The sequence below is a fragment of the Catharus ustulatus genome, chromosome 6 (genome assembly GCF_009819885.2).
Source record: "Catharus ustulatus isolate bCatUst1 chromosome 6, bCatUst1.pri.v2, whole genome shotgun sequence".
Taxonomy (NCBI): Eukaryota; Metazoa; Chordata; class Aves; order Passeriformes; family Turdidae; genus Catharus; species Catharus ustulatus.
The window spans coordinates 58,693,154-58,709,786 of NC_046226.1; the positions used below are offsets into that span (position 1 = coordinate 58,693,154).

General features: G+C 37.4%; 1 protein-coding gene across 2 annotated transcripts in view; it reads left to right on the forward strand.

Annotated features, from left to right (window-relative positions):
- Positions 1–15,626, forward strand: part of LUZP2 (leucine zipper protein 2) — a 112,533-nt gene extending 96,907 nt beyond the window's left edge. The window contains exons 10-12 of one of the 2 annotated variants that reach the window (XM_033062542.1): positions 5,435–5,527; positions 11,530–11,607; positions 12,187–15,626. In XM_033062542.1, coding sequence (XP_032918433.1) covers positions 5,435–5,527; positions 11,530–11,607; positions 12,187–12,291 — 276 coding nt within the window. In that variant the 3' untranslated portion in view covers positions 12,292–15,626. Of the gene's footprint in view, positions 1–5,434; positions 5,592–11,529; positions 11,608–12,186 lie in introns of those variants that run through there. The other variant, XM_033062543.1, reaches the window with a different exon arrangement.
- Positions 15,627–16,633: the final 1,007 nt, after the last annotated feature.

The following is a 16,633-nucleotide window of genomic DNA, read 5'->3' on the forward strand; positions in this document are numbered from 1 at the left end:
TTGTCCCATAAAATTATATCTCTGTAGATGTGCAACAAATAGATAAAAAACTAAAGTATGTCGCTCCCACTCACTATTGAATAACACTGACAATGCAGTAAAGATACTTATCTCTACTGTAAAACATGACAAAATATGTCTATACATATCCAGTGACCACCACTTACAGAAATACGTAGTTTTATGACTGGTTTTTGTATTGACTTCTTATTTATTTTTGCATGTGAGTTGCTGTGGAAGATTTTTAAATCAGGATATAAGGAAAACAAATACAGGTATATATACACACACATATTTATTAATTGCATATTTGTCTATGAATTCGGTTGTGGCAAGATATAGTAGATATTCAATTACTTTACAATGTCTCTAATTTGGAATAAGGTGTTCTTTAAGGTCCTGTCCAACCCAAGCCAGTCTAGGATTCTATGAAAATTGTAGGGCTAGGAGGATAACTCAAAAGTCTATTATACACTTCAAAATTATGTGAACTTTTGTAACTGTAAATGATGCTACTCAAAAAAGAATAGTGAAGGAAAAGGTTATAGGTTTAGCACCTTTTCCTGGGCCGAATTAATATATGAGGCATTAACATTGCAGCTGGCCTGTTGTGCGTGTGTATGTGCATTGTACAGACACGGTGTCCAGGAGCAGTCAGAACTGACTTGAATGCTGATATTTTAGCTCTTAATCTATGTACCTTGCTGAGAAAAGCTCTGACAACTTCATCTACTTACTGTGTAAAAAAGTGCTTGGTTTTCTATAGTAAGTGATACAAATCATTGAGTAACTTGTGACCTCCTAGACATGACAAAAGCCACTTCCATCTCAAAAGAATAAGATATGTCCCAGGAGAATACAAAACTGAGCGCACTGAGAGGGGGGATGACCGCTGCCTAAGCTATTCCCTATTTGTAGCCTCTTGGCAGACCATCTGGTTATTAATCTTGGTGGAGGTTGGTAAAGAGAAGCAGCCCCAGTCCAGGGGGATGTCTCAGACTGGCCTCACTCAACATGCCAAACAGACGTCACAAAGTGCAGACAGGCGCAGCTGACACACCAAACACAGGCTGATAAGTCTTTGCTGTAGGTAGTTTTTGAGTGTTTGTAGTTTGGGTCCATGAAACCCTGAGTAGCCAAAAATGTGTTTCTGGACAAACTCCATGATGTCAGTATTTGAAGTTCATCAAGACATTGCACATCATTAGGGGAGAGCCATTGTGGCTATTATAGAACTGGGGTTTTTTTGTCCTTGTATATCATGAAGTTGCACTCTGCCACAAACTGCTTAATTTGTTTGCTTACATTGAAAATGCTGTGCAATCCTTCTGTTAGATCAGTATCACTGCCCATAATATTTCTTTTTAATGTGGAAATTGATCATCACTAGAAGCCTTTAGTGTAGAAAAGATTAATTTGTGACAGTCTAAGTAATGGGAAAAAATTGCATTTCTGTGACCCGTATTGGTGTTCGCAGGTTGCCTGATAGGTTCTGTTCCTAGCACTCTGGCATCTCACAGGAAAATCTGCTGACTACAGAGCAAGGGTTGTGCATGTGAGTCATGTGAGAAGAAAGAGCCAGTAAGACTGTTTATAATATAGCAAATATTTCAGCTACATATCAAAGTAAAAAAATCTTTTGAAAGATGGTTGACCTAATTTTGCAGTTTTATTTAGCCGTGAAGATGAGGGTATTATAACAGTAGTGCACCATTTCAGAAGAAAAGCTGTTTGGTATTAGAAATGAAAAATATATAAAACATAACTGAAGGAAATGTCAAAGGCATGAAGGAGAACTGGGGTCTTATTTTTTCCACTGCAAACTTTGGAAGAAATCTCAAAGAAATAAGGAGTTTGGTTTGCTTCTCTTCAAGTATTCTGCAAGTTTTGCTGCAAGCAAAGCACTCATCAATGGAGTCTAGCTTCCTCTGCAAGCACATACCTTCAATGCATTTTAAGCTATTGTTTCAGGGATCCCAAATGCAAAGCTTGGGTTTTAGTTAAACTTGAAAGGTTTCACCAGGAAGATGCTTCTAAATTATTTAAAAGACAAACACAAGATAGAAGATTTCATGTTCCTTGAAAAAATATTTGCATTTCAAATCTTGTATTGGAAGGATTTGAGGACAGTTTAGAAAGCTTTAAGTAAATCAGGAAGGAGTTCATAATCTTTAGCCAAACAATTTCACTCTGGAATACTTGTTGTCATTTTTTATTACATAAGGTGTCAGTCTAGTAAATAGGCCCCACTCTGATTAATAGCATATTCATTTTTATATGAGAATTAATTTTTGACAATAAAACTTCCTGTTTGCAAAGTCCTCAAACATCAGCAAGTATATAAGCCTCTATTTTTAATTTTTTTTTTTTTTTAATGTGTCAAGTCAGTCTTGGTCCTAAAATTTTGTAGAATAAAACTGCCTGAATAGATGCAGTTTGCCCTCCGGTGTTTTGGCTAGAACTCAGATTTAAAGGACTGTGTTGATTTTGCACGGTTGGGTTTTTGATAGCGGTATGGGGGGAAGAGGGGGGAGGAGGGGACGGAGGTCAGGGGGAGCTTCTGTGAGGAGCTGCTGGAAGCTTCCACCAAATCCGACAGAGCCAATCTCTGCTGGCTCTGAAGACGCACATGCTGCCGGCGCAATTTAGAGAGATTGGTAACACCTCCGATGACGACAAATTTAAGAAGATCCAAACAGTGCAGGGGCACGGAACCCGGACGAAATCAACCTCTCAGCGCTGTGGGATCCTGCAGCAATCTGAATTAGTGGGACTTGTAAGCAATGGTACCTACAAGCACCACTCTTTCTTCTAGTGAGAGGAGGAAGTGAGGACATGTGAGGGAAAACACCTTGGCGGCTCCACGGTCAGTGGAAAACAAGGGGAGGAGGTGCTCCAAGTGTCAGAGCCAAGATTCCTCTGCAAGCCATAGTGAGGACTGTGGTGAAACAAACTGGCCCCTAAGATGTATGAGGTTCACAGGGAATGCAGAGATCCACTTGCAGTCCATGGGAAAAGTGCTCACGGTGGAGCAGAAGAATACCAGAGAAGGCTGTGATCCAGTGGGAAACCGGAATAAAGGGAGAGCGCCACTGCTTCCAGAGGTAGAGAGGGCCCTTGCTTCCAAGCTAGAGCAACCTATCCTTAGAAGACTGCACTCCGTGGGCGAGCAGCCCGTGCTGCAACAGTTTTGGGAAGACTGTTTGCTCATGGAAAGGGACACCATGACACAGCAGAGAGAAGACTCCTCTCTCCAAGTGAACAGAAGATCTCAAGGGACGAGCTGACCAAAACCCCCAGGCCACCTCCCTGCGCTGTCGTTGGGAAGGAGGGAGGGGCTGGGGAGGGGGGAAGGGTGTTTTAAAGGTTTATTTTACTTTTCCTTATCCTCCTCTGACTCTCTTAATAATAAATTTACTTTATACCTTTAAATGTGAATGTGTTTTGCCCTTAGAGTGTTTTCCTTCCAGTCCTTATCTCAGGTCATGAGCCCTTCATTATTTTTTTTTCCCTTTCCTCTGACTAGCTCTAGCAGGAGAGGAGTTTGGTAAGCGAATTACTTTTGTGGGTGCCTGGTCTGTGGTTAGTGTCAAACCACAACAGGGATCCAGCCAGGGTCTTGCCCTCTGTTCTGCTTTCCTCCTTTAGCCTTTGTGAAAAGTGTGATGGTGTTTTAAACTTGAACTTAAGACATGCAGATCAGTGTCACCTTAGGGTAACAGTATGAAAAAAACCTGGGGATCATGGTTGTGTGATAGCTGAAGGGATGCAGTGTCCATCAGTTAGAAAACAGGGAATGAAGCAGCCCCATTCACTGCTCCCAGGTTTGGCTGGTGTCTGAGCAGAGCAGCTCTGGTAAGTAATTTTAAAAAATTTGTTATAGAATATGATCCTACTGGCTAAGGCAATCATATAGCAATTGCAAAACCTCATAAAATCTTTTGTTTTAGGAGAGAAAAAAGAAGAGTTCTAGATGTAATAATGGACTTCATTCTTTTGAAGATTTCCTAGAAATAGGAAATGCTGTAAACAACTGAAAATGTGACACTTGGAAAGTACTTTCTTGATGACAACTTACCTAAAATCTCACACCTCCCTTTTTCTGTAGAAATGAGTACAACATGCTGAGAAATTGTGCATAATTTCTAAGGTACATTCTTAAGCAAGAATCAAATTCTGAAATAAGCACTATGCTCAGGCATTTATTCTCCTCGGTTAGTAAAGCATAAAGCTGTCTGGTTTTGCTGGCATCCCATGGGATTTCACTGTGTCAGGTAGTCAAGAAATCAAGTGAATATGTGTTTTATCATTTATTGAACATATGCTTCATTTATTCAGTGGGGAAAAATTTAGATTTGAAGAGCTGTAATTTCTTTCAGTCTGAGCAGACAAGTCAGTCAATACAGATATTAAATGGCATTTATTATTTAACCAAACAATTATTTATATTGATATTTTAAACTTGTTTATGTCCACATGGCTTCCTCCAGTAGTCTGTTGCTCTGTAAAACTAACAAATCCTCATCAGAGAGCTGTTAACCATAGACTATTTGAACTATTTGAACTATTTTATTTCAACTTTGAATTGAGCTATTTTTCATGGTTCAAGTTAAATTGTAAATAGTGACCTACTTGGTTTGGTTTCTCTTGTTCTCCATCATTTCTGAAAACTTTATGTTACTTAGTAATTCAATGCAGTATAAGTGACATAAGAAAGGTTTCAAAACTGGTGTCTGAAGTTTTAGCTTTTCTTTACAGAAAAATGTCACCACCCCTATGAAGACTTTCAATATGTGTTGCAGACAATTTGGTGCTTTCAGGACAGTTTCAGTACAAGATCTTCCTTTTCTTGTCCTTCTGAATCTTAAAAGTTTCAGGAACTGCAGAAATTGATGCTTAAAACAAGCAACAATTCAATGGAAGGAAATTCGCTGCTTATAAAGCAATAACAGAGTGCCTTCCCAGTACAGCAGTCTGTTTTGCATGTAAGGAGTGAAAAGCATGAAAACATGTTTTGCCAGCTTGCAGCTTGGGAGATCCCGGCAGAGAAGAGAGGCTGTGGACAGCTGAAGTAAACTAAAGCAGTTCATAAACATGTCAGCTCACTGCCTCAGTCTTTCCCAGAATCCACAAGAGTCACAGAAATAGGAGTTCTGAAAATGCTTTTTTCCCCTCCTTTGGCATTTAGATAGAATATATTGATTATGTATATGGAGGCAATAATTTACAAAGGAGTGCTCTAATGAGAATGTATATTAAGACATTCCCTGTATAAAATGTGCTGAAAATGCAGTATATAAAGTAGTTAACAGTTGCAGTATATGACCTCTTGGTTTTTCATTGTTATCCTCAATTTTCACATGTGATTTATTTGATATTTTATCTCAATTATGTGAATGTTTATAAATTATTACTTTATATTTTTATTTTTCAGGTCTGGCAAAATGTCTCATTGGAGAAAGAGAATTTTCATGTGGCCTTGAAAAAGAAAGAAAATCAGAGCACCCAAGAGTGTGATTCTCAAGATGTAAGATTAGCTCACCTGAAAAACAAGGCCTAATCTAGGCTGTATGAAAACATGAATGCTTTAGGTGACTGTCAATGGGACTTTTCCTATTCTAGATGGTAGATATATTTTATAAGCAAGCTATGTTCTGTATTGAAGTGCAGAGGAGAAAATGCTCTTTGTTGTCAATCTGTGCATATATATTATCCGAGCTCCTTTTAAAGACTGCTGAATAGAACTGGTAGAGCTGTTGCAGGAAGAGAAGTGGTAGAAAATGTATAATTTCATGTTTAACCACTTCAAGAATTCGTTTGGTTGAAGTTTTGAAGTTTGGTTGAAGTGCTGCATGCATTACAGTGAGATGCAAAACCCTTGTTTACATATCTTCATATTTATTACTCATTTATTTATTTCTAATAATCAGGCACAACCTTCACAGATGCTTCATTTAATGAAGCAAAGCCTTTGGAGAGACCTAAGACATGACAATTGAAAGGGTGAGATACCATTCACTGCCAGTCTAGAAAAGCTGCAAAGCTGTGTTTTTCTTATAACAGCTCTGACAGAAAGCTAAATCTGTCACTTATACTGAGACAGTACACTCAGTCAAACAGCATGGTATGAGCTCTTAACAGCAATCTGAAATGTATATATTGTGGCTGTAATTATAAAGATACAAATAGAACAGGAAAATAAACCAGAAAAAATGGGTGAGACAAATTTTGTTTTGAGTCTACTCTGGCTGTTGAGAATTTTCTGATCTATAGTTCAAAAAGTATAGTATTACTCTGAGTAATTTCCAGGGAAACACATATATCGAAAATTCAATATATATAGAATATATTGTTATAATGTGAGATAAAACAAAATCCTGTGGAGGTAACTGGGTAGCTTGCTGTTAGTGATCATGGCAGTGTGAAGAAAATTCTGGAAAAAAAATCTTAGACAATTCAGGATGCAATAAATTATTTTTAAAAATTACACAGTATCCATTTTTTACAAAGATGTTACAAGTTTATTCAGGTATAAGTTACCTCCCTTCTGCCATGTCCTCTACAGAACAAGGAGGAATTGCATATCCTTAAGAGTGCATACTTTGCTGTTGCACATTTCTTAATGTCTAAAGGTAAAGGAAACTTCATTTGTTAATAAAAATTGAAGGAGGAGAAGAAAAACATGTAAAATGATGAAGTTGGAGTGAACTCTGTTAGATTATGACCAGAGGTTAGTTATTCCTTGGAAAAGTTATGGAAGGTTTGATGAAATGTAGAATGCTTTCAGTAGAGACTGAAGTAATTTAAGCTAAATATTTGTGTAAGGAAGTTTAAACAGCTCTCAAGAAAGTATTTAATTTCTGTATCAAGTACTACAATGAAAGACATCTAAAAGATTCAGTTTTCCATAAAATCATGGGTTTAGTTATTTAGATTAGCCAGTGGTTGTTTTTTTGTGCTTCTAGCAACTAGTATTTTTAGCTGATTGTCAGTCAACAACTGTTTAGTCAGTCAGCAAATACACACACTGTCCCTCTGAACGTAGGCTAACTTGGACATAACAATAGTGTAGGGGATGACATTGGACTAGCAACCTCTTCTTCATCATCATCATCATCATCATCATCATCATCATCATCATCATCATCATCATCATCTCACATTAACATAGACAGAGAGACGCAAGGAAGAATTTGAATTATTAGCTTAGAGAACTGACCTAAAAATGTCTCTTTCCACAATTAGCCTTCATATATTGGCATTGGAGATACCAGCATAAAGTTTATTGTGTCTCTGATAAATAAAATCTGATTTATATTTTGGAAGAATTAGGATAGTGAAAACTAACTAAAGAAGAACATGCAATCTTAAGGCAAAAAATAAAGCAAAATGGTTAGTTGCTGTCCCAACTGGTATTTTGAAGTCTGTATGGCTAAGTATCTCTGTCTTAAATTTGTGATCTTTCTGCAATCTTGTAGTTATGGGATTTGTGCCTTTTCACAGTATTTAGTAGCAAATTTGGAAATTAGGCACTGCTGATATTTATCTGTAATGAAATTTGACAGAAGTAGGTAGGATATCCTGTGATACATAATCTGAAATTAATCAAAAAACAAAAACAAAAATAACTTCAGTATTCTTGCAAAAGTTTCCATTGTTTAGATTATTTATGCTTTATTAGAGGCATCTGGTCAATGCTACATTTTCTTAGCCTTATCCAGAGATGTTTTCCTATGTCTGACTCCTGAGTTCTGCAGAACTTTTTTCCATGTAACCCTTCCTTTTTCTGTCTCCCCAAAAGCTTTTAGGAATTTGGTTTTTACACCAGAATAATTCTTATGCATGTAACATAGCACTTAAAACTACCAATTTGGTATTGCTAAAACATCAAAGAATTTATAAGGTTTTTTTTCTCTGTTGTCATACTGGATTTTTTGCTTTGTCCTTGTAGAATCTTCTCTGGTAAATAGAAGTGACAGTGCTTTTATTTGCTGCCTTAATTTCCTGCAGTAAACAAACACTATACATTCATTAACCATTCAATGGCAAAGGGCATTGAGTATTGGAGGCAAAATTGTACATGTTTCTAAGCAACACAGCATTGTGTTTTGATTTCTTAAATCAGTTTCAGTTGCAGAACTTTGATCACATTGCACTCTCCAATTGTTTTCCAATGGGAGTAACAAGAGGATAAAAGTAACCATTGTTATAACAAAATTTCAAACTAATAATATCATTTAAGTAAATTTGATTCTGTAAATGAGGATTAGGAAGGTCATAGAAGTTACATCATCTGAGTTTAACCATCCCCTTAGTACACTGTGATCTAAAACAGGAGGAGGATATGAAAAGCTGCAGAGGTGTCTTCTGAACGGGTGTATGCACATTTCACATACTTCTGTATCTTTCTTCTAAACAGTGTTTAAAGCAGCTTCCAATACAGATCTGTAACAAATTCATGGGGAAATATACTAAAACATGTCTTTGAATGAACTGTAAACATAACTCGGTTAATGACAACTGAGATGACTAGTTTGTCAGCTGACCTAACCATACCATCCTTTTCTCCTGTATCTGGTTTATTTTCTTCAGAATTAACTCAGTACTTTCTCTCGCATCACACTCTACAAACAACTTCCATATCTGCTTTTTGTGCCCTCTGAAGCCAAAAGGAGTAGCAATGCAAAGGAACACTGATACTCCAATATCTGGTCAACTAAATCTGTATGATGCATTTGAGGAGCAGCAGAATTATTTTCTAATTGCACAAGCTGTTACAGTACCACTTATTTAAACTTGATTTCCTGTCCACTTGTGATTTGATTATTTGACCTTGCATTGTAATGATTTTTTTTTACCATAAAGTCAGTTCCCACTTACTGAGTTGATGCAGTAGAAAACCATTCTAGTTATGTTGCTCAGCTGTTCGCAGATAAAGTCACATGGTTTAATAGCCAATGGATGCTGAGTTCTAACTGGCTTGTTGAAAATTTTTTAAATAAAGATGCACACTTAGTTTATCCACCTTTGTTATTTATACATCCCACTGTGAAGCTCTCTCGCTTTGCAGTGTTACTTACTAGGATAATTGAATACATAACTTCCCAAATTTTGTGTACATTACTGGTCAAAATGCAGATTTTATAACCAGAATTTCACACACAGATACTTTGTTAATTGGACTACATGCAAAACTGATGAAAGCAACACAGCAAATTATTTTTGCTTTTTGATAGTTCCTGCAATGTCAAGCTCTCATTCTGTCCTTTTGAAATTATTGTACCTCTTACAGGAGGGAATCTAAGAGACAGAAAGAGTCACACACATGAACATAAAAACCAATCCACTACTTGACATAGAGGGAACTTCTATTAAACAGAAGTTTAATATTTTACTTTCTTTGTCTGTCAGCTAAGACTGTGAAAGGTATTCATCTGACTCAGTTTAGGAACCAAACTGATAAAAAGCCACAACCTCTGTGTGTGAGTGTGAGTGTGTGTGTGTGTGTATGTATATATATATGTATGTGTATATGTGTGTGTGTGTGTGTGTAACACCTCACCCATAGGACCTGGTTACAGTCCTGGCTATTGAACTGCTGTTGACTGATGGCATACTGAAAGTCATTGCTGTTGTTCAATCTGTAATTTATTTGTTAATGATATACAATGTTTCACAGTGACAAGGAATCAGTAATGAATGTTATGCTTTAACAACATAAAAATTCTTTAGAAAAAGTCCCTGCTATTTTTCTCCAACAGTGATCCATATGGTGTACTACTAAAAAGAAAAGAACTCTGAGTGAACAAATATGAAATACTACAGACACATCTTTATTGCTCTCTTCCTATCAAGAGAGCCTTTGTTATCTAGTCTATGAAAACAGTATGCAAGACTACTCACTTATAAAACATTGTTTTTATAATTTGTTCTCTGACGCAGACCTGGTTATTTTTTTTCTTTCTTTGTGTGTGTCTTAAGCAGTTGACATACAGCTTTATTAACATCAGTTATTAGTTTTTGCTTCCTATCTCCTACAAATTATGTTGGTGAAATACGTTGCCTAATTTCATGTATGTAGCCTCTCAGTACAGTCGAGAGAATTCTGGATATGTAAATTATCTTATATTTAATTAGCCTTATTTCTGTCCTCTTCATTACACAGTTTGCAATACTGTTCATTGTTTGACCTCTGTAGTATCTTTTGTCCTCCAACTGCACAACTAGAAGTCACCCAAACCCTCATTTTTTCTGAACATGATTCTGCTTGAAATATTTTTTAAAAATCTAAATTAATAGTCAGTAATTTAAATGGAAGATTTGGCAGGACCACACATAAGATTTTGAAGTATTAATAGTCTATTAAAAATTGCTATTCTGTCATCTGACCTTTTAGTCTTTATCTAAGACATAAACCACGTTTGATTAATGTTTTGATTGATTTTTTGTCATAAAAGGAGTAGGTGCTATATCAATAGACTTTAATTTAATCAATACTGCCTTGATTATTTCCTGCATTAATCCAGCTTTTATTTTCTATTGTCTAGAGTGGGAAAATAAGAAGAAGAGTTCCCTATATCAAATGCATTATCTCAGAGGCTCACTTCAGTAGCTTAAACATTACTAAATTACTTAAACATTACCCTCCCACTGTTACATTGGAAAGAGTCTTGATGACTTAAAGCTTTTTAAAACCCTGTCATTTTTACTCCATTTAAATATATCACTTTTAATTACAAAACAAGTAGACAAATTCCGATGTGAACTCATTTTAGAGTAATGACCAAGTATTATGAATAGTTGACTGTATTTAATGTTTCAGCTCCTTTTCCTGTTGCATCCTTAAGCCTACTCCTGAAGGGACGTTGATTTAAGTGTTGTAGAATTTTCAGTGTTGCGGAAATCTCTGGTTTCATATGTGGAGACCTCCTTGTTTCAAAAATCTACTTTGTAATTAATTTTATTTATGCTGTGCAACTCTGTTTTCCCAGATATTAAAAAGCATGTTGGCAAAGAATATAACATTATTCCTTGAATAAAATGACAGCAATTAATGCAACAAGATTTTGCACCTTGATGGTCATCTGACTTCCCCATTCAGTGACTTCATGTTCCCATTCAAGGATTATTATACCTAAGAGATGAAGAATTTAGACTAGAGAATAGTAATAGAGAAGTTCTAACTGTAATGCTGATTTTCAACTGTTACTATTTCCTCCATAAAAGACAATTGGAATTACTTTTCTGTTCTCTAGAACCACTTGTAGAAGTAAGCTTCACTACTGGTGATGGGATTTAAACATGAAAAAAAGCTGGATAAGTATTAGGTTGTTAAACTTGCTGCCACAATACTGTATTGTTAAAGACTGTTACAGGGATGATGGGAGTCTGGAATAAGCTTAGCTATGAAAACTTTGTTCCATTTCATTAACTAGGCTTAAAAGAAGATCCGGTGATTGATTTTTTTTTTTAACTGGATATTTTAGGAAAATATTATGGAGTAATTATCTCTGATATTTGTATTGACAGATTGCCAAGACATGTTTGGGGAGTCGTAATGATTCAACATCTCATTTGAAGGCAGCAGAAACAGAGACAAGCTTTCAGGTATTCTCTTTCAGAGTAATTGTTGGGGTTTTACTAAAAGGGCTTGTGAAACGCAATTACTTGAAGTATACTTAACACATTCTTCACCAAGTTCTGTCTCAAAAGAGAAGACTACTTAGTTCAGAGTTTGGCTGCATCTGATTGCAATTCATCTGTTCAAAATGTTTTCTGGCTGGTAACAATTCGCAAACTATTAAATATTTGAAGAACTAGTATGATTTAATGATTTAATTTGATAGTGTGATGTCTATAGCCCTGGAAGCAGGAGCAGGGAGAGATTTCCAGAACTGCTTTGTGTGTGTATATATATCATTTGAGCTGTATGCAGCATCAGACTTGCATGGTTTTGCACTGTGAAGGTTGTTAAATATGCTTCCTTTAACAGAGATCAGGACCCTTTCCTAGGGCAAGGTGGCAACTATATCCTACTGCAATAGTTTTTGAGTGGTACATCAGTTTAATGCAAATATAGCTTTATGTACACTACTGCCATGGAATTTTAACATTCTTTTTAAATTTTTTTTGTATATTTGTATTCTATACACCATGTTTACATTGATTATGTTTTCACCTCTACAGAAGTTGCACAGCCCTCCATGGACTAAAACTGAAGATAAAAAATCACCAGAAAAAAATGAGAAAAAGTATGAAGAATCAGTTAGTACACAAGGAAAAAACCTCTAAATGGTACTAATCTAGATTGAAAAATGCCAATCGCTTCCGTCCGCATGTTCTGTTAGCACAAAGGCATGAAATGTCCCAGATTTCAAAAGCATGTATTTTTCACTGTTTTATGAATGTCTGTAAATGAGTCTAGAACAGACCAATTAGTACCTTACAGCAATAATCCAAAATGGATGTTTGAAGAAATGTTTTGTAATGCAGTCCAGTTTTTGAACTCTTGTTCTACCTTTTCAGTAATTGTATACTATAAATTACCTTCTTTCTAAGTAGTCATTCTCAAGTATTTTCTCAGTCTGTTTTATTTAATGTAATTTTGTGGCAGATTAGGTTCAAAGATTAAAGGGCAGTCAGTGTGTGTGGGTGGAGGGGGGGAAATATCTGTGTAACCACATATGAAGTACAATCCTTAAGTGCAACTGTAAAGAGAACTGTGCATGGGGGTCCATGTATACTTACATTTCAATAATTCTATTTCAAATCTGCTTCTTTACACAATAAATATGTTTATTTTGTTCTTTTTTTTCCTCACTGCTATTTTAACTAGACCATTTTTAAACACTGAAAAGCTGACAGAATCGGAGTTTAAGGGATGGAGGTAGAGAGAATCATTACTCCCGGGATTCAAGCAAAAAAATTCACAGGTGTTACTGAGTTACAGTTTCATAGTTTGGATGGCAGCCATGGGAAGGCAGCTTCATCCCTTACATTTGTGCTGACCTCAACAGGATAAAATTTACTTTAAAGGATAAAACCCTATTTTGTCCACTACAGCTGGACTTTCATCACTCCATCAGGGAGAAGCATATTGATTGGAGTAAGCTCTGTCATTCATGGATTCTTTTGGTTTCTCCTTAGTCACATACTTTATGACAAGAAAGCAGAAAGAAAGGGAGAAGGAAGAGAGAATGTTTTGTTTTGTTTGTGTGTATGTCTAATTATTGTCTAATTTAAGAATTCTTATGCTATATCTTGTTGAGATGCAAATCTTTCAAGAACAGTAAGAACAGTAAATTGCCTGATGCAATGCTATGCAAGAAGTGTTTTAAGCAGTTAGAACTTGTAAACTTCCACCTTTGTTGTAATGCACACAGAAGCACATTTTTTAGTAGATTCAAAGTAGTTATACTAATTTAGTTTTGCTTGCTTTGTATCAGTTTGAAAGCAAATAGACAAATCTTTTATTTGGCTTAGTGGTGCTCCGTCTTCAGTTTTAGTATTTAAGATTTTACCTCTCCTTCAACAGTCTCCTTCAATATCTGCCTCTTCCTTGCTGGTATGAATAATCTTTTACCCTGACACTTGGTATATGTTCCTCTACTCAAAGGCAGGTAGTTGCAGAATGCAGAAAATACAATTTTATAAAGAAAAAACCTAATGAGCTGAACAAATGATGACAAAATACAACTTAAGACTATCCATGTTAAGGGTCAAAAGAAGTGAAATTGTGACCACAAAATAAATCAGAAAAGAGATGGGGCTTTAGCATTGATCCTAAATCTTGCTGAAGACAGTCTGCTGTCTTTCAAAATTTTCAGTGAGCAAGAGACTTGTCATATCTACAGCTGGCATTAATTTCTAATGATGCCAAAAGCAACATTTCTTTGCATATGACACACCTTAGCTGAAAAGGTCACTGAAACTGTTTCAGTCATCTCTGAAGAAAGGATCTCCACTGCAGAGTGGTTTAAGCCCTCCAGCAGGACAAAAGCCTGTGAACACAAATCTTCCTGTAGTTTTAGAAAGAAGCCTTTGTCAATACGGTCCCGTTCATCAGGCAGCCTGCAGTACATACCAACCACAAGGTTCCTTTGCTGCCTTGGCCACTGATTCTTACCTACAGGCTTCTGACTTGCTCATAACTGTTCTTCAAAGACACCTCCTCACTCCTCTTCTTGATTTAAGAGGGCAATCCCTACATCTCTCCTTCCTTCCTTCTGAACTGTAGCTATCTGTATCTATCTGTAGCAATCAGTAGTGATGCTGCAGTCATGGGATTCATCCCACCAAGTTCCAGTAAAGTTCCAAGTTCCAGTAATGCAACAAGGTCATAACTTTCTAGTAGCACAGTGGCTTCCAGCTCCTTCTGTTTGTTGCCCATGCTGCATGCGCTGATGTAAAGGCACCTCAGCTTGCCTGTCAGCCATGTCACCTTCCCAGAAGAACAACCCTTTTCTTCCTTTGACATACTTTTCTGGAGAATCCCTGTCAGCTTTTGTTACCTTAGGAGTCCCCAGCTTGTCCCCATAAGACTGCAAGTGCATTCCAGTGCAGCTTACTTCAAAGTCATGGGAGTGGACTATCAGTTTTACCCCCAATACTTGCTTGGCCTGCCAGGGCTCATCTCTTCCACCAAGATTTTATTGCCTTTCCCCTTCACAGCTATTTTAAATCCCTTCCAATCAGCCCTGCTAACTCAAGGGCTAGAATCCTTTTTTTTGCTTTAAAACAGGTGAACCACATCTGTCTCCATCAGGTCTGATGCTATATAAATCACTCCATAGTTAAAAAAAGCAAATTCTACCAATACCACCAGTCTCTAAGCCACACATTGATCATGCGGCTTCTCCTGTTCCTTTTTGCATTCTTCCTTGATACTAAAGGACTTGAGGAAAACACCACCTGTGCTCCTTTTCCTTCAACCCCTTGCCCCAGTGCTCTGAAGTTCTTGTGATTGTGATAGGATTTCTCTCATCAACCTTGTCGCTGCCAACCTGGACAACAAGCACTGGGCAATAATCAGAGGGCTGAATCATTCCAGGGAGTTTCCTGGCAATACCCCTTACCTGTGGTAATTGCAAGTACAGAGAGCTCTCAGGGCCTTGTGCATACAGGCTCAGAGATAGAGATGGATACCGTGTTTGACCTAAGACCTTGGAGAAGGCTTGGAGGATTAGAACATTAAAAATAAAGCAGACATCAAACAAGAATGTAAGTTTGTAGTTTAAGTAGAAATATGTTTTAAGCAGAGATATGCATAATTAAGCAAAACAATATGTTAAGTAAGAGAGTAAAAGATTTTAAAGTTTAGCAATAAAACCTGTTATAAAATTAGTTAGAAACTTAAGATGCATCAACGTAGGATTGTGAAGTGTTATAGGATTGGTTAAAAATGACGCATTGCAGCAAAGCCACAAAAAGCAAAGCAATTAATGATTGGTATAAAAAGATATTACGAAGTTTCCTAGAAGTATATGATTGGCTGAAAAACTAACATAAGGCATTGTAACTAAGAATTAGACGGATTCTGATATTATGCCATTAAATGTAACATCTTTAATGTCTCACCATTCTATGAGACTGGTGCCATGAGGCAATAAAACATCTTTTAAAAAGTCTCCCAGTTGCCCCGTCTCTCATGATTTTGGTCTCCCAATACTTGCCCACACCCAAGGGAGGCAGCAGACTTCCCTGTGGGATGCCATATGTCATCCCCAGTTCAACTCAGAAGGGAGTAGCCCAACACAACTCCCCTTCCCTTCCCTTCCCTTCCCTTCCCTTCCCTTCCCTTCCCTTCCCTTCCCTTCCCTTCCCTTCCCTTCCCTTCCCTTCCCTTCCCTTCCCTTCCCTTCCCTTCCCTTCCCTTCCCTTCCCTTCCCTTCCCTTCCCTTCCCTTCCCTTCCCTTCCCATCCATAATTTCCTTCAATAAATGCTCTTTCTTACTCATGTAAGAAAGTTACCATGTTACTGTGGCCATGACTGCTCTAGGAACCACATAGAGTAACAAGGGAGGAGGGGTATTTTTTGTTCTCAGTGAGCTCTGGAGAATTTCAGAATGCCCTTCACTCCTGCTGCCTGCCGCTTTGCTGAGGAGGGGTCGGACCTGTGATTTTCCAATGAGGAGTCGGACCCGCTTTTCATGGGTTTTCCAGCCACTGCCTGCAGTTCCAGCCATGTAACAGTGAGGAGATGCTGGACCCTGCAACTGCCAGGAAGTTTCTTCTAGCATTTTCGGCAGCATCAGAGGCTTTTGGACAAAAAACGTTTTTTCCAGGTTATATTTTGTCCCTGTTCCCATTGGTTGTTGTCTGAGGGGAGGGAGTGTTCTGGGACTGTTTGTTGTGTTGCGGAGGCTGTTTTGTTCTCCACTGTTTTCTCTCGGACACGTGGTCTGGAGCAGGTGGCTCTTTCGCTATCTTTTCTCCACATGGGCTGCTATGGTGTAGGGTAAGTAACCAATTTTGGAGTCTCTGCCCTGTAAATTGTCTTAAACTAAAACACTGTCTTGTACCACACTGATATATTCACATCATAAAAAGTACTGTACTATATCATTTGTCCTGAAATCCTTACAGAAGTGAGACAGCTTTCCCAAAGCCACGAGGCCAGACACAGAACTTAGTG